This window comes from Haliotis rufescens, unplaced genomic scaffold, assembly GCF_023055435.1.
Source record: "Haliotis rufescens isolate VD_foot unplaced genomic scaffold, xgHalRufe1.0.p SCAF_1, whole genome shotgun sequence".
Taxonomy (NCBI): domain Eukaryota; kingdom Metazoa; phylum Mollusca; class Gastropoda; order Lepetellida; family Haliotidae; genus Haliotis; species Haliotis rufescens.
In genome coordinates this window covers 61668259-61694223 of record NW_025963779.1, presented here as the reverse complement: position 1 = coordinate 61694223, position 25965 = coordinate 61668259, and the positions used below count along the sequence as shown (strand labels likewise).

Genomic DNA, 25965 nt, shown 5'->3' with positions numbered 1-25965 from the left:
AGTTCTCAATGCTTCAATTTTGCTACAAACTGAATAAAACTGCTAGAAAATGTAAACATAGTAAACACAGTAAACATTTCTGTCTTGTTCAAAGAGGACTTGCTATAAACTCTGATGACTAGTGAAATAAGGTTAACAAGATGAATTTCAAAGGCTGCACCTACACACATTTCTTTCAAGTGTTCGCTTGACTTTTCACAATTTCTATTGATTTTTGCAAATTGCAATTCTACTGAGTTTCCATTGATATCAGGATAAACAGTTATTTGTTGCAAATGTAAGTAAGAGCATCAACTTGAATCTGTCATAATAGCATACCAAACTGATCACAAGAACGGCCAATCTACCCGAACAATCTGTCATAATAGCACACCAAACTGATCACAAGAACGGCCAATCTACCAGAACAATCTGTCATAATAACACACCTAATTGATCACATGCAAAACCAGTCGACCAGAACAATCTGTCATAATGGCACACTAAACTGATCACAAGAACGGCCAATCTACCAGAACAATCTGTCATAATAGCACACCAAATTGATCACATGCAAAACCAGTCGACCAGAACAATCTGTCATAATAGCACACTAAACTGATCACAAGAACGGCCAATCTACCAGAACAATCTGTCATAATAGCACACCAAATTGATCACATGCAAAACCAGTCAACCAGAACAATCTGTCATAATAGCACACCAAACTGATCACATGCAAAACCAGTCAACCAGAACAATCTGTCATAATGGCACACTAAACTGATCACAAGAACGGCCAATCTACCAGAACAATCTGTCATAATAGCACACCAAATTGATCACATGCAAAACCAGTCAACCAGAACAATCTGTCATAATAGCACACCAAACTGATCACATGCAAAACCAGTCAACCAGAACAATCTGTCATAATAGCACACCAAATTGATCACATGCAAAACCAGTCAACCAGAACAATCTGTCATAATAGCACACCAAATTGATCACATGCAAAACCAGTCAACCAGAACAATCTGTCATAATAGCACACCAAACTGATCACATGCAAAACCAGTCAACCAGAACAATCTGTCATAATGGCACACTAAACTGATCACAAGAACGGCCAATCTACCAGAACAATCTGTCATAATAGCACACCAAATTGATCACATGCAAAACCAGTCAACCAGAACAATCTGTCATAATAGCACACCAAACTGATCACATGCAAAACCAGTCAACCAGAACAATCTGTCATAATGGCACACTAAACTGATCACAAGAACGGCCAATCAACCAGAACAATCTGTCATAATAGCACACTAAACTGATCACAAGAACGGCCAATCTACCAGAACAATCTGTCATAATAGCACACCAAACTGATCACAAGAACGGCCATTCGACCAGAACAATCTGTCATAATAGCACACCAAACTGATCACAAGAACGGCCAATCTACCAGAACAATCTGTCATAATAGCACACCAAACTGATCACATGCAAAACCAGTCGACCAGAACAATCTGTCATAATAGCACACCAAACTGATCACAAGAACGGCCAATCTACCAGAACAATCTGTCATGATAGGACCCCAAACTTATCACATGCATGTTAAGTCCTGTTCTTGTTATACTTTTTATAAACAAGTTAGTATGTGAAATGGAGATTCTTGGGGTAAGATGCATATTTGTGTTAGATAATTTTGATGAAATCATGTTATTATTACTTGCTGATGATGTCACTCTCAATGACAATTGTGTAATTGGACTGCAGAGAAAACTAGATGCTTTACACTCTTATTGTGACAAATGGGGCCTTGAAGTTAATTTAGATAAGACAAAAGTCATAGTTTTTAGAGAGGGTGGTTATCTGAGGAAAACTGAGAAATGGTTTTATAGTGGTTCGCAAACTAAAGTTGTATCATATTTCCAATACCTGGGTCTATTCTCTTCAAGGCTTGTTTGGACTAAAGCTTGTGATACATTAGCTATTCAAGCAAGGAAAGCGGCTTTTCCTGTGTTAAATATGATAAAGAAATTCCCATCTCTCCCATTTTCTACTGCTGCTAAAATATTTGATTCAAAGATTGCTACTGTTCTTTTATATGGCCCAGAAATTTGGGGATGTGCCTATAGAAATAGCATTGAAAAGGTTCTGAGTAATTTCTTTTAAAGTGTTCTTTCCGTTGGTAAAAGAACATCAACAAATGCAATTCTAGGAGAGCTGGGAGGAACATCACTGTGTGTACACTATGACAGTCATTGTATTAAGTACTGGTGTCGGCTACTTAGATTACATGAAACGAGATATCCGATACATCACTACTCGAACCAGAAAAACATCTGTCTACTTTAGCATGTGAAAGAGATCTTCTTAGAGCTTTATGTAAATCCCGTTGTTTAAGCCCAGTGAAATTGGCACTAGTCCTGTAGTCCTTGTCAAACTGCCCAACAGTTAAGGTATCGTAAGGACTAGTAGAAATTTGCAGCTTTTAAGGGTTTTGCTATATGTAATCATTATAAGGACTAGTGGCCTAAAAACATTAGTTTCTACCGCTGTAAGCCATAATCTAAATGTACAGAAAACCTGATTTAATACAACCACAGAGTCATCGTTTAGTTTGTGTATGAAATGTAACCTCTATGAAATGGAAAATGAATAGAGTCTATCATTTTTTGTTAATTTGTCCTTTTCATAAAATTAGTATCATGGTATAGAAAATTTAATTCCAAAATGTTACCATGTACAACCATCTGTCCCCAAATGTATCAGTCTTATATCTCCCAGAAATGATTGTGTTATTAAAAACCTGTCCATAAATATCTAAAAAGACATTTACCTATGTAAAATGTAAATACAAATGTAAAAAAAGAGGAATGTTTGTTGTAAGAAAATGTGTGCTTGTGCATAGTATATATTATTCCTGTAAATGAACTTTTTTGGCCTTCATTTATGAAAAAAACTTCTTCTTCTTCTTCTTCTTCAAACTGATCACAAGCATGGCCAACCTACCAGAAGAATCTGTCATAATAGCAAACCCATACTGAACACAAGCATGGCCAATCTACCAGAATAATATCTCACAATAGCACACCAATATCAAACATAGGCACGGCCAACCTACCAGAAGAATCTGTCATAATAGCATCCAATTCAAACATTGGCACGGCCAACCTAATAGAAGAATCTGTCATAATAGCACACTAAACTGATCACAAGCATGGCCAATCTACCAGAATAATATCTCACAATAGCACACCCATATCAAACATTGGCACGGTCAACCTACCAGAAGAATCTGTCATAATAGCATCCAATTCAAACATTGGCACGGCCAACCTAATAGAAGAATCTGTCATAATAGCACACTAAACTGATCACAAGCATGGCCAATCTACCAGAATAATATCTCACAATAGCACACCCATATCAAACATTGGCACGGTCAACCTACAAGAGCAATCTGTCATAATAGCACACCAAACTGATCACATGCAAAACCAGTCGACCAGAACAATCTGTAATAATAGCACACCAAACTGATCACATGCAAAACCAGTCGACCAGAACAATCTGTCATAATAGCACACTAAACTGATCACAAGAACGGCCAATCTACCAGAACAATCTGTCATAATAGCACACTAAACTGATCACAAGAACGGCCAATCTACCAGAACAATCTGTCATAATAGCACACTAAACTGATCACAAGAACGGCCAATCTACCAGAACAATCTGTCATAATAGCACACCAAACTGATCACAAGAACGGCCAATCTACCAGAACAATCTGTCATGATAGGACCCCAAACTTATCACATGCATGTTAAGTCCTGTTCTTGTTATACTTTTTATAAACAAGTTAGTATGTGAAATAGAGATTCTTGGGGTAAGATGCATATTTGTGTTAGATAATTTTGATGAAATCATGTTATTATTACTTGCTGATGATGTCACTCTCAATGACAATTGTGTAATTGGACTGCAGAGAAAACTAGATGCTTTACACTCTTATTGTGACAAATGGGGCCTTGAAGTTAATTTAGATAAGACAAAAGTCATAGTTTTTAGAGAGGGTGGTTATCTGAGGAAAACTGAGAAATGGTTTTATAGTGGTTCGCAAACTAAAGCTGTATCATATTTCCAATACCTGGGTCTATTCTCTTCAAGGCTTGTTTGGACTAAAGCTTGTGATACATTAGCTATTCAAGCAAGGAAAGCGGCTTTTCCTGTGTTAAATATGATAAAGAAATTCCCATCTCTCCCATTTTCTACTGCTGCTAAAATATTTGATTCAAAGATTGCTACTGTTCTTTTATATGGCCCAGAAATTTGGGGATGTGCCTATAGAAATAGCATTGAAAAGGTTCTGAGTAATTTCTTTTAAAGTGTTCTTTCCGTTGGTAAAAGAACATCAACAAATGCAATTCTAGGAGAGCTGGGAGGAACATCACTGTGTGTACACTATTACAGTCATTGTATTAAGTACTGGTGTCGGCTACTTAGATTACACGAAACAAGATATCCGATACATCACTACTCGAACCAGAAAAACATCGGTCTACTTTAGCATGTGAAAGAGATCTTCTTAGAGCTTATGTAAATCCCGTTGTTTAAGCCCAGTGAAATTGGCACTAGTCCTGTAGTCCTTGCCAAACTGCCCAATAGTTAAGGTATCGTAAGGACTAGTAGAAATTTGCAGCTTTTAAGGGTTTTGCTATATGTTATCATTATAAGGACTAGTGGCCTAAAAACATTAGTTTCTACCGCTGTAAGCCATAATCTAAATGTACAGAAAACCTGATTTAATACAACTACAGAGTCATCGTTTAGTTTGTGTATGAAATGTAACCTCTATGAAATAGAAAATGAATAGAGTCTATCATTTTTTGTTAATTTGTCCTTTTCATAAAATTAGTATCATGGTATAAAAAATTTAATTCCAAAATGTTACCATGTACAACCATCTGTCCCCAAATGTATCAGTCTTATATCTCCCAGAAATGATTGTGTTATTAAAAACCTGTCCATATATATCTAAAAAGACATTTACCTATGTAATTTGTAAATACAAATGTAAAAAAAGAGGAATGTTTGTTGTAAGAAAATTTGTGCTTGTGCATAGTATATATTATTCCTGTAAATGAATTTTTTTGGCCTTCATTTATGAAAAAAACTTCTTCTTCTTCTTCTTCTTCAAACTGATCACAAGCATGGCCAACCTACCAGAAGAATCTGTCATAATAGCAAACCCATACTGAACACAAGCATGGCAAATCTACCAGAATAATATCTCACAATAGCACACCAATATCAAACATAGGCACGGCCAACCTACCAGAAGAATCTGTCATAATAACACACCCATACTGAACACAAGCATGGCCAATCTACCAGAATAATATCTCACAATAGCACACCCATATCAAACATTGGCACGGTCAACCTACCAGAAGAATCTGTCATAATAGCATCCCATATCAAACATTGGCACGGTCAACCTACCAGAAGAATCTGTCATAATAGCATCCCATATCAAACATTGGCACGGTCAACCTACCAGAAGAATCTGTCATAATAGCATCCCATATCAAACATTGGCACGGTCAACCTACCAGAAGAATCTGTCATAATAGCATCCCATATCAAACATTGGCACGGTCAACCTACCAGAAGAATCTGTCATAATAGCATCCCATATCAAACATTGGCACGGTCAACCTACCAGAAGAATCTGTCATAATAGCATCCCATATCAAACATTGGCACGGTCAACCTACCAGAAGAATCTGTCATAATAGCATCCCATATCAAACATTGGCACGGTCAACCTACCAGAAGAATCTGTCATAATAGCATCCCATATCAAACATTGGCATGGCCAACCTACCAGAAGAATCTGTCATAATAGCACACCCATACTGAACACAAGAACTGGTGACATACCAAAAGAAACTGCAGCATGGCCTGTATTTGTCTAATATGAGACAAGCATTGCGGCCTACCTGTGCATTGTTGTCCGGATCCATGGGCATGTTTGTGTGGGCTCTGCGGTCCAACCCCAAATCTCCGTGCAGAACCTGCACAGCCAGCGTAATGGTCACCAGGGGCCAACCTAAACAAAAAAATACACGAAATGGAAGCAATCTGAAACGTCATTGTATGAATTGAAGTTCATAAATAAACCAAAACAAGATGCCGGCACAACATAATGTTAACTAATTCAATAAATATGCAGCCATCTTGGGGACCCTGGATGCTCGCTCCAAGGCAGAAGGGTTTTGGCAAGTGCATAACATTAAACCAATAATAATTATCTCTATTTGAATTCAACCCATATATCATGTATATCGAGCATAAAAAAATGATCTTGTGATACATATCGTGGAAAGAATATATCTCAGTTTACCGATATACCAATAAAACTGTGCACCCTTAATATCTATGAACAAAGACACTTGATCTTTGTGTTGGGATCTCCAATAAACCAGATTTGATTACAGGGTGAGTGAGTGAGTTGGGTTTAGTGCCGCTTTTAACAGTATTCCAGTTATATCACAGCGTGTCAGCTTAATGTGGTATAAAAGCCAGAAGTGATGCAGGTCTTTGACGTTTACCACTTGGGTGAAACCCACGAGCACGGCTATGGAGCTGACAAACCTAGAAACATAATCAGGGCGAACCAGGATTCCAACCCACAATCATAGATTTCTGGCGGGCCCAAGGGGCGCAACTCTGCACACAATCGTGACTGTGCCACCCGTGCCCCCACAGGGTGAGTGAGATGAGATGCAAATTATGGTTGCACTGGCAATGTTTCCACCTTTTTGCAACAATAACAATGGACCAAAAAAACATCATTCAGATAGGATCAGTTTGGCATAGAAATAACATTGTGAACTCAGGATAATACAACAGATGCAAAATCCAAAACATCTGTAACACTGTCCTACCTGTAATTACTTATCGCCAATGTATAACATCTCTTTTTTTGTGTATCACAATCTTAATCCTCTATACACAATGAATATGGTTTAACCATTGTGTTCCTGATCTCAGTTGGTTTTAAATAGATCAAATTACAATTGCTGAATTCTCCCCTTGAAACACGGATGCATATTGTTTGTCAGCAGGCTGACAGCCGCCCTTTTCAATCCATACCTTTGTGGTTTAATTGTAATCATTTAATTGCAATAGCACTAAAGTACTTCATAATCATTTCCAGGAGGAAGTACTCACACGATTAGATTTCATGTATATCAGCTGGTATATTTTACATTTGTGTAATCAGTAAACATACAATAAGTTGTTGGATTTAACTTCTGGAAAGAATGCAAAGATGCAGCAGATTTCAAACACCCATCTCTGATGTGTGCCACATGATTGAGCATGATCACTGCAGACAAGAATGAATGCAGCTTGCCCAGATAGGCACTGTAACGTATGCATCGTCATCCATTAGGCGACAATTTTTTTATTTCTTGGTTTACGGATGCACCGCTCTTTCAAAGTCCAAATGTCAAATAAAAATAAAAATGAAAATTACCCTTTTTTTTATTAACACCAATCTTTTCAACAAAAAGTTAAAACAAAAAAAAGATTTCATTTCCTCATCGAGGGTAAAGCAAAGGGAAGTCACTCTGATATTTCTTGCTGGGATCCTTCTCTAATACCATCAAAACTTGTCAACGCAAAGCGCAGTGGTGACCAGTTTAACTATTTCAACACTGTTGGCCGTTCAAAGCCACAAGTCACACCGCACGGTAGACCGTCCAAGTCACGTCAAAATAGTTTATAATTATATTAACCTACCTGTCATATCATTCATTTATTAAATCTATCACATTTCACAATGTCTGAAATACGTATTCCATTTGATTTTATCATTTCTTTATCTATAGATCAAAAATGTATTAACTAGACTCTATTTCCCGCAAAGTTATTGAAAATAAAATTCTCGGACACACTTCGACAACGGGTCCTCATCGAACATGTCAAACAGCAAAATAAAGACGTTCCACGTGCTGAAACGTCTTTATTTACAAAGTAATAAAATCATCAAAAATATAATCTATAAAAGTTGCCAAACTGACATCTTAGTTATTATTTCCAACTTTTCGTGCGATCACATGTAATCGTCAGTCAAATGACATCTCGCCTTTCGTTGCCTCGATTTCTCGGCTCGGACACGATGTCTTAATGCCAAAATATATGCATAAGAAATCTTTTGTCACAGCTCGTAACCTAGCTCTATGCATCCATTAAGTTCCATATTTTTAATATAGAATGCGATTTCATGCTTAATCGTTCAAAATAACATGATTTAACCCAAACCTTTCGCCAAAGTCTGAAAATTACCATTTTGTAATTTGATTGGCTGCCTTAGGTCACGTGCTTAAATTTGACCAATCACGAACCTTGTAGCAGATTTTGTTGGTGAAACAATATAAGTTTTTTTAATGTATACTGACATGGCAGCCTTCGACGTATGTTTTATTCATACGAAGCTTTGAAAACGGAGGTATTTCCTCATGCTAGTAAGCGGACAGCCACTATCATCGGGAAATGGGTGATGACAGATATTATTTGTAATTCTTTTTTAAAATAACGTTCCAACAACGTAAACAAATGAAAATAAAAAAGAAATGGGTAAGTGGATTTTATGAATTCTTATATTTGCCGAAAAAATCGTTAAATTTGCTCTTCATTGGTCCTTAATCTGGACGCTATGAATGTTTTAGCTTACATTATTTTTATTTAAAACGAACTTTATTTAGCTGTTAATGAATTATTTAAATAATGTAATACACATAACTTTCATATTTATAAACAATAGGATTAATTAGACCTTTCAAATAGTGTATGGCCAAACATGTAGTAGCAAAGAAGTTAATTTCAGCAGATAATATCCTTGATAAATGTTGGTTTCATCTATCACACAAGAGTCTCTGGGAACTTGGTGTCACAGCAGTAATCTTCTGGTTGTCTGGTGTTGAAAGAGTTAAACGTTGCCCATGCTGCCAAAATAGCAGCGTCTTTCATGTATTTCCATCCATGACATGAATATTGTTATGTTGCCATTTGTGCACAAGCTGAGTGCCAGGGATATAATAAAATGTTCTTGAAAAATTAAGTTATTTTACTTTTGTTACGCCAGGATATTTTTTTTCATACCTACCTAACTTTTTAGGACAAAATTCAAGTAAAAAAAATGTGAGAGGCTTTTTTTTTCACTTTTGAAATGAGTTTGAAATCCGTAAACCAAGAAATAAAAAAAGTGTCGCCTTATCTTCATTTTATCAAGATATTTACCTCACATTTTTAGTCCACTGGTCCTCATAATGACACCATATACAGCAAAACCGTTACAGTGTTTTAGATGGCCGTTGAACATAGACTGATAAAATTTCAATTTGACAGATGGTTTGCATAAGTTGTTGGACTTTTGACCAATACAAATGCAAGCAAGGCATCGCCATGATCACTCATTTCATAATTTCATAATTCAATAGTAAGTAGTAAAGATTAGTCCTACTTGCCATGCTCACAGTAGCGATTTAATACAACAATGCACAGCTATAAAAGATAGTAATTGAAATTCTGGGCAGCATGTGTCTTTTCACATGTTGCATCGTACTTTCTGTATCAAAGTGAAAAGCTGTCAGGACCTATAGTGACTTAGTCACAATTTTTTTTATCGCAGCGTTCATTGGCCAGATTGTATATATTCATCTAATCACGATTGATATTGCATTGATTTCTTGTTACGATTAGTCTGTAAGGCAAACAAATGGAAGAAGTAAAGTTTTCTGGTGCACAATATCACTGGGAAAAAAAGAAAAGTCTTTTGTTTAATTTGAAATGAGGGTATACATGGTATATTGGCATTTGTGAACTGATTAAAGACTGTCCAAACAGAATTGTTTTTTTTGTTTTTTTTGACTTACTGAATTTTGCCATTGACTTAATAATTTTCTTTGGTTCAGAGTCAATGACCTAAATGAGTAAAAAATGCCTTAAAAATTTCTACTAGCCCTTGTGATACCTTAACTATTGGGCAAGGATTATGGGGCTAGGTGCCAATTTCTTTCGCTGCTGATGCTGCACTATAACTGTCGCAAGTCTAAGTATAGGATTTGTGATTGTCATGATTATCACAGAATCCCTGGACTCATTCACTGCCATAGCTTTGTTTCGATTTACACACACTAGGTGGCACTTCCTTGTTTGAGAAATCCGGTGAGAAATTCCTGGATACAGTGACAGACAGAAATGGCTGCATCATTTCTGAATCTTTGGTAGTTAATGTGTCATTACATCATTACAGAATTGAAATAGTCTGATAGTCTGGCCAAGTCTGAAGCTAGAGTCTCGTAAAATTATCTTTGGTCTAGCAATGTTCAGCAGATAATATGCCAAGGATATATATGTAATGATATAAAATCTACTGAAACTGATGTCATGAGCCAAGTTCAGAATCAAATCTTTTGGCACAGTCTGCTCTAAATAATCAAGGATGTGTACGCCAACACATACAATTTCACCACAGACTGTATAAAATCTTTTATCATACCTCCATTTCAGAATGATGAGATCTGATTGGTCCACGTGATCTTGATAAAATACTGCATAACCCAGTGTCCAACCCAGAATTGAAAATCAAGGGGGACTTGTCCCCCCATTATGTAGAAAATAGGGAGGATTTTGAAAAAGTAGGGGGGAATAACTGCTTTCTTCAAAAATGTCTTACTTTGTATAATTATGTACTGGAACATCATCATATAAAAGTGTAACAGATCAGAATGAAGAACTGAAATGAATAACAATGCTTTGCGATTTTTTCTATCAGTAGTAATTACAGTGACTGTGGTTTCATCAATGTCTTTTTTAGAACATCTATTTTGATTAAAAAAGTCTGTAATTTTTTTTTTTTTGCGCGACACTTTCACTATTCAAAAGATCGTCTGCAATGACGATTCATATTGTGTGATTTCAGAAACCAAACTAAAACTAAAAAATACTCAAAAATATTTTCAGAACTATTCAAGATAGAATATTTATATTCTTTTAACATCTTGTCAAAGGTTTTTGATTACTAAACAACAAAATACAACATAACTTTGAGCAAAGTTTTGATACGCTTTCTACTAAAGTAAATTAAATTTCGTTTCCTATGCAAATCCTGTCGATAATTTATTCAGCAACCCAAGGGACGTAACTTGTGTTCGAACTTCCGGTTATTATCGATCGGCTTTCGACATTTGTTTACAATGTTTGCTGTGAACTGTCTTTCTTCGTTAATTGATTAAAGATTTAGTGAGTATTGAATCTAAAGGTAGGGATAAACAACTGATAAAGTAAGTGACTGTACAAGAAATTACTGTGCGCGACAGAACGCGCATTGAGTTTTTTACGAGGGGCGATTTGATTTTTTTTTTTGCGTGAATCGCGCAATCGCGCGGTCTGGGTTGGACACTGCATAACCTGTCTTGAAGGGTAATAAATTTCACAGCGGGTGACTAAATCCCCTATACCCCGCCACGAGCAATACAGAATGCACGTAGATTTCTGAGAGACAGAATAAATCCCTTATACCCTGCTTCAAAGCAAAAAGCTGCATGCATTTTCTGAGTCAGTGGAAGTCACGTGACACAGCACAAGTTAACCTCCGCTCAATCAAACAGCTGTCTTAAATCAATTTTGAATTTGTGTTAATTCTTTTACAATGTCACATTAACATGATTAAAACATTTCAGTAAGATAAATTTGTTGTAGCAGGATCACGAGGGGTACACAGGGTTTTATGCATCCCTCGATAGGTTTTATACCACGAGCCAGAACACATAAAAGTTAAAACCCCATTTAACCCTCGTGATCCTGCTACAACTTATAATGGATCCCATAGATAACAAAAGATAACAAGCCATATATCGGACATATACCATAGAGATTAAACATGTTAAATACTTATTTCTCCATTTGACCACGTCAATTTTGTCATGTATGTCAGCCTGATAAATGTGTTTTTGAAATACAGTTTGTACAAAAGAACAAAAATGTACACATCTAAACATGCTAAAAGGAAACAAACAGGACCCAAAAGAATGAAATCAACCCTTTCATGGAACAGAGATGTAAGGCCTGGCGATCAAAGCTGAATTCTTAGGGAACAAGAAAAAACCACAAGATAACTACAAATGACACTGACTGTGGCACAGTGACCTGAAACTAAACCCTTGGTCCCGTGTGACTGTGTCAGTGCTTCATTCAGTGATTGTCGGTCCTATTGAGACTTTAGGGTGGGGCATGTCCACAGTCACAAGGACCACTCAAGTCATTCTACACTCATCACTTGCGCAAGTGAACTGTGACGAGAGCTAACATAATCAGCTCAGTGGTACGTCATTGTGTATGCTGACTGCCATGCAGGATTCAAGACCGTGTCATACTCCAGCAGACGTCAAGTATCTCCACTCACTTCACAGATAATGGCCTTGCTAAGGTCAAAACATTCAACATTCCAGTTACAAACAAGAAAGAAGATGTTACAAAAAATGGTTTTACTAACTGGCTTCTTAACGCCATTCTAAATTGAAGACTTACCACATGCTATAATATCTGCACAGTTCTTATCTTCATAGTTTCCTAGGGTTTATTATTATGATGAACATGCTTCCTCGTTTATCATCAAGGGGTTATAGTATTCGGTCCAGCATACACTTTGGGGAGTTCATGTTCTCCTCACACATTATCACACTGTTCCTTCCCATGAAGACTTACTACCATAATCTTACAGCTACTCCTTCTTCTGTTGCTAAAATACTGCACTGTTTAATACTGTAGTTGGCTGCGACATAAAGTCCAGGGATATCTTTTTTATTTGTTTGTTGTTTAACGCAGCACTCAGCAATATTCCAGCTATATGACAGCGGTCAGTAAATAATCAAGTCTTGGCCAGACAATCCAGTGATTGACATCATGAGCATCGATCCACGCAATTGGGATAAGATGACGTGTATCATCAACCAAGGCAGCAAGCCTGTCCACTCGACCCCGTTAGTCGCCTCTTACGACAAGCTTAGTCTCCTTCTATGGCAAGAATGGGTTGCTGAAAACCTATTCAACCCCCGGATCTTTACAGGTCTAGTGGTATCTGATTGATAAGCATTTCCTATCAACAAGATCAATGGCTACCCAGGTTAAATACAGTACTGTTACATTCAAAATTATAGCACATAAGTAGAGACGTGCATACACAGGTGTGGATGCTTGTACTAGCCTGGACTTATGCCATTTTACAGTGCTAGCCCACTGACTCTGAGCTGACCAGTCCTTGTTTCATCCCCTAATGTTTATAGCGCCAGACAGGGTAGGGACAAGTACATTGTTTAAAGTCTTCGGGTATGTTGGGCCTGGGATCAGCACCCAGCACCCCCTTCCCCAACCCCTCTCTCTGGGCAGATGCTACATACACAAGACCACAGAGGCAGTCACATGTAAATGACAACCCTATATATGAAGTTATCAGGTCACAACATGAATGCATGTTAATATCATATGCATTTTCATAAATATAATAAATGAATGTCTTTAAGATTAACATTTGTATTTTCTGTGCAAGCAAATTCTGGCATAATTTTTTAAAAGTCACTACAATACACAAACAATTGTAACAATTCCTTCATCCATGCTATCATCATTGATTGCATATTGTAAAATGCCAGTCAGCAGTCTACAAGCAACATGACAACAGACTTAAGTGAGCCATGACCACACAAACCTGAGACTGAAAGAATGATCTATAGCACTGGGTCATGATGACATACAATCAGCCATGCCACGGAGCCTGACTACCTCTTCTATTTTTGTCACTTACACAAGCGTGAGGTTACTGAGCACAAATACTAACCCAGGGTTTCTTATTATTATTTATTATCAACAATGATTCATACTTGATAACAAGTATAAGTTTTAAATAAACTGTAGTATGTATAGAAAAACAGTAGTGCCTTCTTCATTTACTTTGTTAACTGTGACATCTACAAAGACCATGACGACTGGCTGTGACATCAAGAAACATCGTGTCAACAATGATGTGCATACGAAGCCAAGAAGAAGCCTTGTCTATATCAACAATGGTTTCTATATTATTCACGCTAGTCAGCTATCCCCAGACTACTAAATTGTACTGTGGACAAGTAGACATCCAATGATCCATCGGTGTCCTCACTGATTAGTAGCACTTGACTCTTGAGGGTTATAACTCTAAACCAGTTCTCAATGCTTCAATTTTGCTACAAACTGAGTCTGGCATAAAATGTAAGTACAGCACACATTTTTGTCTTGGTCAAGCAGGACTAGCTACAAACTCTGAGGACCAGTGAAATGAGGTTTGCACTAGTCTTATAATCATTACTTCCTTAGGATGTTGGGTATGTGAATATCAGGATCAGAGATAAGGGATACAAAAATAATACTTTTTACTGTAAGTTTCTATCTATAGACCTACACAAACCATACTTTTTGACCATAATAGTAGAAATATCTCAAGAAATGACAACGATGTTACTAATATAACTATCAAATTATAATGTCCATTTACAAACACATTCAGAAAATATGACAAAAACCTAAATGCCACACGTAGATCAGTGTTTGTTTTAACAGGCATACGAAAGTCCACCTTTCATGCTGTGTTGTCAACGAATAAGAACAAAAGAATGCTAAGGTCATCTTGTCATCCAGAATAATTGGAAGGGAAACTATTTATCATGGTAACCTTTCTTGAATAGACACCCTTGTTAACTGCTACACTTGTGCCAGTGTCCAACTCACAACTCGGAAGAAGATACAAGGGCAACTGGATCTGTCATGCTTAGTTAGCAGCCTGCAACTTTACCAACTGGTGTTTTCAATCCACAACATTCAGGGGAATTATTCTCTTACCAATGTCCTGTTACTGAAGCTTGCATAGGACAGTTCAGGTACTGTATAATCTATGATCCACAAAGCCACAATACATGCCTGATGTGATAAGATATAATAGTTTATGCATTTTTTATTTACCACCTAGTTTTTTACATGTCATATGAACATGATGAATAATTTATTTCCATTTATCACAAGCATGATAAATGCACTGTGAGTTATCATAAGCATGATAAATGTTGGTTGGTAATTGGCAATAATTAGGAAGATGTATTGTGGAGAAGGTTATCATGGTTATAAGGTCTATCTGCATTATGGGCTGGCATACCATGGCAGGTTTGAATTTTACACTGACTTGACATTATAAATTATGAAATAAAAAGGGGGATAACAATGGCTGTGCCACCATTATCAGTCTCTACTTTACCAGGACAGGAGTATGATGTCTTTCTCTATAGTCCGATCATCCTCACAATAACAGGCCAAATACAATAACCTACATTTATAACGAACATGCTTATAACACACTGACCGATATAACAAACTTATTTTTAGTCCCAGCCATTTGTTGTATATATGCTGTATATATGCTTCTAATGAACTACGGTTATCACGAACCTAAACTAGTGGTCCCTTTGAGTTCGTTATAACTGTAGTTTACTGTATTAACAATAAAAGCTAACAGATATCTTGTCAACAGACGAGCTGAGACTCCAGGACTTGGTACAAGCTGTATCATTCAACTCACTGTGTTAAAGGAAGTGAGGTTTGATGTGTGTCTAGTTCACCTTATTCATACATTCTCCATGTTCTAGCCAGATACTGTGATCAGCAGACAAATGTACATGTCAGGGTTGACATGGTGAGACAACACAACTTTAATCAAACTAGTCGACAAGATGTATCAAACAATGGTATTTCTAAATGTAACACTACTACAGTCTACTGGTCTTGAACATTAATCATCTTCCCGAGGCAAGGGAGTCAACTGACTATAAAAGTCTAGTTTCCAACCTTGCCAAACTGGACTGGAAGTTCTGGGCTCAATTGAAGCGCCGACCAGTGGCTATTACAAGTTTTGTCCCTTCCATGTCCCTCCTAATCATGCTAATGACCAATCACATTCCACCTCCCATATCCCTTGCATTTGCTTCAAACAAAATGGCAGTGCCCAATCAACTCGATCTGATCGATGATCAAAATCCATATTGTGATAAAATGGGTCATACTTCGCGAAGTGAATCAAATCATGTGAGCGCCTTGATTAAAAACATGAAAAGATTTGGGAAATATCTGTTGACGCCGAGCTGGTGGTACACAAGCTTTGCAAATCCTGCAATTGACCGAAATCTGCAGGGCAATATACGAACCGGATGTCGATTTCATTACAAGATTTTGATTGGATTATGCATAGACTCGTTAGTCCAGCCAAAACTATAACTCGGGATTCTAGCCTAGTTTGGCAAGGGTGGAAAATGGACTATTCAAGTCAGTTAACTCCCTTGCCTCAGGAAGATGGCATTAATGGGCAACTGGTCATGTTGCAGTAACTAGAACCCTGCTCAGCAAAGGGGACGTTTATTTTTCAAGTTGTGTCATGGTCGTGTCATGACTGTTAGCAGAAGGGTCACACAATTTTGTTCAGTATAATCAGTGATCATCTTGAGCATAGGTGCCACTTGGTAATAGGGCTAATGATACACTGGTGCACTGTGAGTTTTCATGCACCGATACTATACATGATACAGTTTTTTTTCCGTATCGATACAAGATGGTACACTTGCTAATATAAATTACTTTCTACTCATTTAATTACCTACCCTTCCAGCATTTTTTCAATCAAAATATCACAAATGTGTTGTTATAAGAGTTTCAAGTTCACAACTAAAAATAGCCAACTTATCCTTTTGAACCTGCTTTGAAATGATTATACTTTATGGTCAAGTGTCCATGTGATTTGACGTAAATATGTGTACTGTGATAACCGACTACCCACTACACCCATGGATTCAAGCTGCTCTGGCCATGCTTATAGTTTCACCAACCCATTACCCTCCAGCTTCTTGAGAGTTAGAATCCTTCCTGTTTTAGCATGCTCACAGTAAACATGATAAAGTATTCTTTTTAAAGTATTAAAATGCGCACTTGATTGCAACTGGTTAGAATTCTGCTGTTATTCATGAGAAGAAAGACACTTATTTCTGAATATCATGAGCAAATTATATTGTTGGGAATATTAAAAACACAAGATAATGACCTTGCCTTATATATAGTAACTTTGAAAAAATTTTAGCCTGGACAGTTGAAAAAAGCCTGCCTTAGCAGGTTAAAGGGACACTATGTCAACGGCTCTGTGTGTTTTTAAATCATGCAGGAAATCATTTCGGAGCACGACGTCACATGCCAAATTCAATTCTCAAACCAAACCAATAGAGCTCTGCATAGCAATCCAACAATGCAAGCACTGTGCAGAGTAAACTGCCTTCAGTCATATTTTCCTTATTGGAGCAAATTGAAGGGAGAGCTCATGTATTTTTCTTACGGATGAGTAACAAAATACTAATTAGCAGTTTAATTAGATAAGAAGCCAGTGTTTATCGAAGTCTTGATTACAATAAAAATATGCCTCAGTCGATTGAAGCTAATCACTCTCCAGCCCCGAGTTCCTTGCTGCCAGCCTAGTAACTCTGTCCCAGTGTCACATCTTACAGATTATCATATAATGGGTAGGTTTCTCGGCAGGATAAAGCCAACGGATAAAAACGATATCCCTTGGGGTCATATGCGGATAGAGATGCAAATATCAAAGGTCAACTAGGAACTACTTTCACTGTTTATAAACAAACATGGCGTCGCCCTCGTCATTCGGCGATCGAGTCAGAATTAACCATCGGGAATCTGAATCTGTATCTATTTTGTTATGCAAACAATATGTAAAGTGCACCAAAAGGTGCGCATTAGGTCCGTCTGTTCTCATTTCAGAATAATTGCATTTGGTAACAAATAAGACAAAAATCAGGTCACATGATAAACCTACACCTGCACCTCTCACAGAATAAGGTAAGCAGAGATGAGCAGGCTCTGGGATTATCGGCTATTGTTTACAAACAAGGCTTCATAGTGAGTGAGTGAGTTGGGTTTAACGCCGCTTTTAACAGTATTCCAGTTATATTGCGGCGAGTCAGCTTAATGTAGGAGGAAAGCCCAAAGTGATGCAGGTCTTCAACGTTTACCACTTCGGTGAAACCCATGAGCATGGGTATGGTGCTGACAAACCTAGAAACATAATCGGGGTGAACCGGGATTCGAACCCACAATCATAGATTTCTGGCGTGTCAAAGGGATGCAACTTTGCACATCGCATCATGGCGCCTCAGGCGACTCGCCCACTCGTGCCCCCAAAGGCTTCAGAACATCAACGTCTTGTCCCTTTATGCACATCTTCTATAATTCAGTTTTTGCTTACAATCTGCCCGAAATAACTTCCCCCAAACATACATGCTCAAATAAGCATAACCTCAACATATTGAAAAACCATAGCCAGGTGATCATGCTGATAGTTAATAGTATTATGAGTAAGCAATGTGTAGCTTATGTTTGTGAAGTTTTCTTTGTAACAGTTGGCAGACGATAAATTGACATAAACATTTCTTACTCATTACATTAACTGCTAATTTCTCAAAACAACATGAAAAATATGGCAATAACTGGTTAGTGGCCAGGGTCAGTACCAAGGCTTTTGAAATGCAGAAACATGCACCCAGTTTACATTGTACGGTGAACATTTATAGCTAAAATGGCACCTCATCAAAACGTGACCGGGCAAAAACGTCCCTCGCCTCAAGGGAAAACGGCTACTATTGCCTGGCGAAAGTGGCACCTTTTTTTTTTTTACCTTGGTCAAATAAATAAAATTAAACTTACATGGTAACTTGCAAACACCAATAATTGTGAAATGTTTACATTAGAAATTAGCCTCTACTCCAACTATATTCCAACTTAGCTACCCTATACGCAACTGAAATTATTGTGAAAACATAACATGCTTTGAAGTAAAATAAATGAAATTAAACTCACATCATCTCTTACAAACACAAATAATTGTGAAATGTTAAAACAAGTTAACCTTAGAAATTAGCCCCCTTCTCCAAATTACTCGCCGACTCTGTTTGGAAGCGCAGCTAACTTATTGTGAAAACACTACACGCTTTGAAGTTTAAGTACCTTTACTCAATTTGACTCAATGTCGAGCTGAAACTCTATTTAAGAGGCCTAACATGGTCAAAATTCCCAAATTCTATATAAGCAACCCCTAAAACCCCCCTCTTGGGTTGCACAGACCACCTTCGCCCCTTTCGGAAACACATTAAATGGCCTGGCCGGGCCCGTGTGCGAAATACGCATCAGTCGGAAAGCGCACGTTAAATCTCCAAAGTAAGTAAGTAAGTAAGTAAGTTATGTCAGATCACAATTATTCACAATGGCCTTTCGATGTGTTGCATGTAAGAAGAATGTCAGAAAAAATCAACATGCTGTATCATGTGACAACTGTGACCAGTGGACCCATCGTGTATGTGGTACCGACTTTCTGTACCTGTTATTGAGAAATTAGCTGAGTCAGCTACTATCACAATGTTCGGTGGTACATGGGCCGGTATTGACGAAGATATAATACTTCATAAACCGTTCTTATCGTTATTAAAAACAGAGGTGCTGTTTTCGCCCAAACACATTGTAGCTGTGTTCGCCAAATGCGGTGCCGTTTTCGCCAGAGAAATCTGTGACGTTTTGTGGAGATGCCGTTTTACTATTTAGCCTGCACTCGACTAAACTCATAAGCATGATCATTGCCCCTACATTGTAGTTAACATACTCTAAATTGACAAGACAAGCATACTTGAATGTCAAGCATTACACAATGTCCAAGTAAAATAAATTAGCTAAACATGTAAAATAATATTATGGTCTGAAATAGGTCTTCGTAATAAGTGACCATGATGATAAATAAAACATATTAAATTTAATAAATTATAGGCTGAAACATGTTTGTAAGAGGAGTGTCTTACTTCGAGACGGCACACCTGGTAAATAGCCTGTATGCGAAACGTCTATGTTATTAACTAAACATCTCGTCAAGTTCTGATGCAGTGTCAATTTTGTGATATTGATCACCTCACTGTTGATCACTTTGTTTCTCCACAGACGGGATTCGTCGGCAAAATGTCAGGTTCGTTAGAACAAGTATTCACATATGTTAGAGTCAGATGAACTAACTGAACTGTCAATTCAAAGATAATACGTTGTCTTATTCTCGTGTGATTAATCACGCCAGCTCACTCTGACACACAAATAATTAAATGCGACCGGTCAAATTCTGCGAATACTTCAGTTATTTCTACAGACAAAAGGCCTAATGAAATAAGTTACGATGAATTCAGAACAATTAAGACGAAGCGATCTATCAGAGAAGTGTTATGACGGGCTCCACTTACCAAATATATCCTCAGTAAAGTGTCAATAAACAATATTAACCAAACAGGAAGAATAAACTTCGTCCGCCATGCTCGGAAACAACGCCCCCTGTCTTCCAAGGGACGTAACTGCCTGTCAAAGGACCCGAATAAGTTGTAACAGAGGGGCGTAGCATCACATATCAGAAGCAGCTCTACATCGGGGCTGGAAAACATTCTAAAAATTGTAATCACCTTGAAATAAATAACTTTGAAGAAATGGTAAAACATTTGTTGTGTGGATAGCTAAAACGACATTTCAAGCGTAAATAAAACTCGCTGAGAAGAAAGACCTCTTCAAGTAAAAAGCGCTAGTTTTGGTAGATCTACAGGCTGCTGTAGATCTAGTGCTAAACATTCCTGAAGTGGAAGTTAGGTATTCTATTTTTGAACACTTAAAAATGTATCTGCGACAGAATTGGTTTATTGTTTACCGTCGATATTATTTAAATTACAAGGAAAGCTGTACTTTACCAATGAACATTGAACGAAGGAAGGGAGACAATTGCCGAAGTCTGAATGGTTTGGCATAGAAAAAAGCTTTTGACAGATCATCTCCTTGTACTGGGTTTTACTTCCTTGTCGACGTTGCGGTTGTTGTACACAGAAGGCTGACTAAACGTCACACGTTAACGCCTTCCATTTTTCGTTATAGCCTACAACTATAAAGGAACAAAATAAAATGGGGAAAGTTAGGCCTTTACACAAGTTACAATTTAATGTCGCTTTACTTTATGCAAGAATGTGCATAAAGACGTTGCATCAGGACATTCTGTCACACCAATGTGACACCAGAAGCATATGTAATTCTTTTCTGTCGGTTTGATCGGGGAGTTTATTTAGGACATGTGTGGACTCCCTGGTTAAATTTATACTTGAGTACAAATTAACACTTATTTCATCTGTCAAGGCATTAGGCAGTCAGTGCATGTTAGAAGAGGCCATTACACAAACATTGCGCATTTTCTTATAACAACCCATATACCAGCTGAGCCTGTTTGTAAGCTCAAATCATAGCCCCGCTAGCCATACTTCAGTTTTGTATAACCAAGAGTCGTTACAATGAGAATGGGCGTATCTAAATAACACTGGCATGAATAAACATCACTTGCATAACGCATACTATAAGTTGGTTTGTTGTTTGTTGTTTAACGCCGCACTCAGCAATATTCCAGCATTTTGCCGGCGGTCTGTAAATAATCGAGTCTGGACCAAAAACTCCAGTGATTGACATCATGAGCATCGATCCACGCGGTTGGGACACGACGACATGCATCAACCAAGTCAGCGAGTGCAGTGACATGCTTGTAAAGACAGGCTTCGGAACTGTGAAGGCCTTCTGCCGTACAAGATGCTGTTTTACTTCTAATTCCCTATTTTATTATTCCAATAGTTCCATTGGTGATATCACAAAATAAATGATTGGTTTTGTGATATCAATACAAAGATATTTTGACATGTAGAAATCGAATTTGTGATTAATGAATTAAATAAAATAAATTATTTTCTGAAATCATAAAAGAGGATCTAAATAGTAAAACAACGGTCACGCCTCCATGATTACTTGATATCTCCGGCTGTGAGAAGAGCCCACTTCCTCCGACATGCTTGCACTGACACATAATATTCACAATAATCTTTTCATCTTTTTTATTCGTAAAGTAGTGTAGGCCATATTCACATTTTATATTACAGCGTGTGCAGTCATATTAGAGGATTTAATTAACAATATACAATATAAATGTAGTTTACTCAAGTCGCAATCACATTGCTTTGTAAGTAAAGTTTTGAACAGTGGGTACATCGGTTGACGCCATCAACATATTAAACTTATATAATGTAGGGTACAAATGAGATTAAGGTGGTATATATTTCAAATCGTAGCGGCTATCAATTATTACAAAATGATACTCATCTTCTACTAGAACTACGTTACAAATCAAACACAACCGTCGATGTTTTATCCCTTATCTGTATGACCGCCTCCGTGATCTAGTGGTAGAGCTTCCACCCGGAGAGAGGAAGGTCCGGGGTTTGATCCCAATACCAAAAGACGTTAAAATATGGTACTTGTTGTTACCCTGTCTGGCGCTCGGCATTAAGCGGCTAAAACAAAGACTGGTCAGCTCGGAGTCAGTATAGTGAGCTAGCATTATAAATCGGCATCAGTCCGGAATAGTACAAGCAGCCACACACACAAACACATACATGCACGTCGCTATATATAAGTGCAATAATCTTGGACGCTACGTTAAACCCTATTTCACCTCACCTCACCTCATGTCTGTATTTCCCAGTCTCAATTAGAAGCTGGTGACGAAACAAGTGCACTGAGCAAGTGCAGTCCTTTATTAAAATATAGTTATTTCTTTTTAAAAATGATTCTAAGCTAAAATTTATTTTGAATGCACCATGTAGGGTTAATTTTAACTTGATGATAGGGCTGCGTACCAATCTTGAGCATAAGAAGATTTTAGGTAAGCGTTAATTCAGATATGAAGCTGTGAATAAATTGTTGTTGCCACATGTACCCAACACTTGTAGAGAATAGAAAGTGTTAAGCTTTTGATGCCCAGGTGGTCTTGCCATTATCACAATCAAACTTAATAAATTATAATGTTTCTTTACCAAACGGGATTCTGTCATATTGATTATTTTACACCAGTACTTAATAACACGTTTACATGCAAATATGTACATGGGATATCCGCATTCTCCTCTAACAAGATGATTTGGTGACGATCGCTTCACACACACAAAATCGCTTACACGTGAACATTTGTACAACGTACTTCTGTTTCTTGGTATTTATCAACACCCCATACATCAGAACCATACAGATTTTGGAGTCAAATATTTAAAAAAAACAGATCATGGGGTAAGGGCTGTAGCATACATTGCGATTTTATAATTACACAGAGAATAATTTTTTGGTAATGGTAGCTATCACAAACAAATTGTAAGACATCAATACGTTTTTCCAACAGACAGTATCAGCAAAAAAGGACAATACCATTTGAAAATAGCAACACAATACCTGTATAATATCAGGGTGTAATTGTACATCTGGAACACAACATGATTCTATTTGCAATGCAAGGTCAGTGATAAACATTGATAATAGGAAAGGGGTAATTACACAGCCTTGTCTAAGACCTAATGGGCAACCGAAACACTCAGATATGAAGCTGTCAGTGTTATTTATTTATTGTTGTTGCACATGTACCCAAAACTACTAGAGAATATAACGTGTTTAGCTTTTGACGCCCAGGTGGTCTTGCCATTATCACAAGCTAACTTTAATAAATTATAATATTTCTTTACCAAATGTGATTCTGTCATATTGATTATTTCACACCAGTACTTAATAACACGTTTACATGCAAATATGTACATGGGATATCCGCATTGTCCTCTAACAAGATGATTTGGGGACGATCACTTCACACAATAAAACTCGCTGACACGTGAACATTTGTACAACGTACTTCTGTTTCTTAGTATTTGTCAACACCCCTATACTTCAGAACCATACAGTAAAATTAGCCTGATTTTGGAGTCAAATATTTAAAAAAGATAGATCATGGGGTAAAGGCTGTAGCATGCATTGCGATTTTATAATTACACAGAGAATCTTCTTTTTTTTTGTCTAAGTGATGCATGATAAACATGATTAGACCATGACAATTATCTAGAAAATAATACTCCATGATATTTATAAAATGACACACACTCAAGTTTATGCTCGTTAAAATATCATTTTTCGACTTTTGATAATTGTTTTGAAGACAACAATCATAGTTTTATCTAGATTAACTGAGAAATGGGAGTTATCACAAACACATTGTGAGACATCAAAACGTTTTTCCAGCAGACAGTATCGGCCAAAAAAGACAATACCATTTGAAAATAGCAGCACACTACCTGTATAATATCAGGGTGTAACTGTACATCTGGAACACAATATGATTCTTGCAATGCAAGGTCAGTGATAAACATTGAAAATAGGAAAGGGATAATTACACAGCCTTGTCTAAGACCTAATGGACAACCGAAAATTAAGATATGAAGCTGTCAATTTTATTTATAAATTGTTGTTGCCACATGTACCCAACACTACTAGAGAATAGAAAGTGTTTAGGTTTTGATCTCCAGGTGGTCTTGCCATTACCACAGTTCAGTGATAAACATTGAGAATAGGGAAGGGATCATTACACAGCCTTGTCTAAGACCTATGGGCAACAGATAATTCAGATATGAAGCTGTCAATGTTATTTATTAAATGTTGTTGCCACATGTGCCCAAAACTAAGACGTATTGGACTACCGAAACACCCAGAGGAGTTATTATTAGCCTTAATACATCCTTTGACACAACTACAAATGTACTCCTGTGCCTTTAACAGTTTTGGTGAAACACCCCAATGCTTTAGAATAAACCATAATTAAGATCTATCAACGAAATGAAACGCCTTTTTAAAGTCTGTGAACAGTGCATAGAACCTACCACGTTTTTTAGACAAATAATGTCGAAAAACGTTTATAATAAGAAATGAGTAAATTGTACTTACGGGATAGGAGACACAAAGACAGAAATTATCTCAGTGGTGCCATTTCATTTGTATGTAGATGAAGAGGCTGCGTGGACATCAGCTAGTACATTCATGTAGTTCGCATTCCTATACACATGTGCTTGCTCGCTTGATAAGACGTGATATAAATTCACATATTACAGTGTATACAATCAGTTGTGGTTATGAAATATAATATCTATCTGTACCATGTTTACAAAACTGGTTGCTCTAAAAAGCCCTAATAATAAGAATACGAAATGCGTTCTTGTACACGTCTGTATATATGCACCATTTATCGAGGACTGGCCAATTTGACCAAGTTTATTCAAAAACATAATCTTCTTACACGATAATTCCTTAAACTATTACCAACATTTGACTAGATCTAGGAAGAGGCCACACACAAATATTCTTTGGAGTTTGCATGAGTATGTTCAGCATGTATGCACAAGAGCTTGAAGCAGATTATATTCAATTCTACTCAATTTAAATAATCTGTATTACATGTGCACTGCCACCACATACACGTAACACAATATAGGCAAATATTGTTAGGAAATACGAATAAATACCGCATATTGCATAATTTTTCCACATAATTTTGCACTACAGTGGGTCTTAAGGCTTGGTAATTAATAAGCTGCAATTCGTTCTTCTAGAAGCTGGCGAATTCGAATGTGTTTCCTTGCAGTCTGGTTAGAAGTGTAGTTATTTTAGGCGCATGTCGAAGTACATGCAACGTTATATACATGTGCGCACTCTATTACAATTAAGGAGGGGTTCCGAGCAGGCATATCTTTCATTACAGTACAGACCCGGAAGTGAAATACACCAGGAAGTAGGTGGCCGGGCACGGCCTACTGCTCAGTGTCTACATATCGTGTAGATATACACTTGACCTCCATCTGAATAGATGCATTAGTTGCAGCTGTTAGTTTCAAACAGATGTGAATATGATAC

The 25965-nt window shown here is 37.3% G+C and overlaps 1 protein-coding gene across 3 annotated transcripts in view; it reads right to left on the bottom strand.

Annotated features, from left to right (window-relative positions):
* Positions 1-25026, bottom strand: part of LOC124145037 (tyrosine-protein kinase CSK-like) — a 44355-nt gene extending 19329 nt beyond the window's left edge. For 2 of the 3 annotated variants that reach the window (XM_046514685.2, XM_046514682.2), the window contains exons 1-2: positions 20415-20524; positions 6000-6109 (exon numbers count right to left, since the gene is read on the bottom strand). In XM_046514685.2, the coding sequence (XP_046370641.2) occupies positions 6000-6029 (30 nt within the window). In that variant the 5' untranslated portion in view covers positions 6030-6109; positions 20415-20524. Of the gene's footprint in view, positions 1-5999; positions 6110-20414; positions 20525-25002 lie in introns of those variants that run through there. The other variant, XM_048398963.1, reaches the window with a different exon arrangement.
* Positions 25027-25965: the final 939 nt, after the last annotated feature.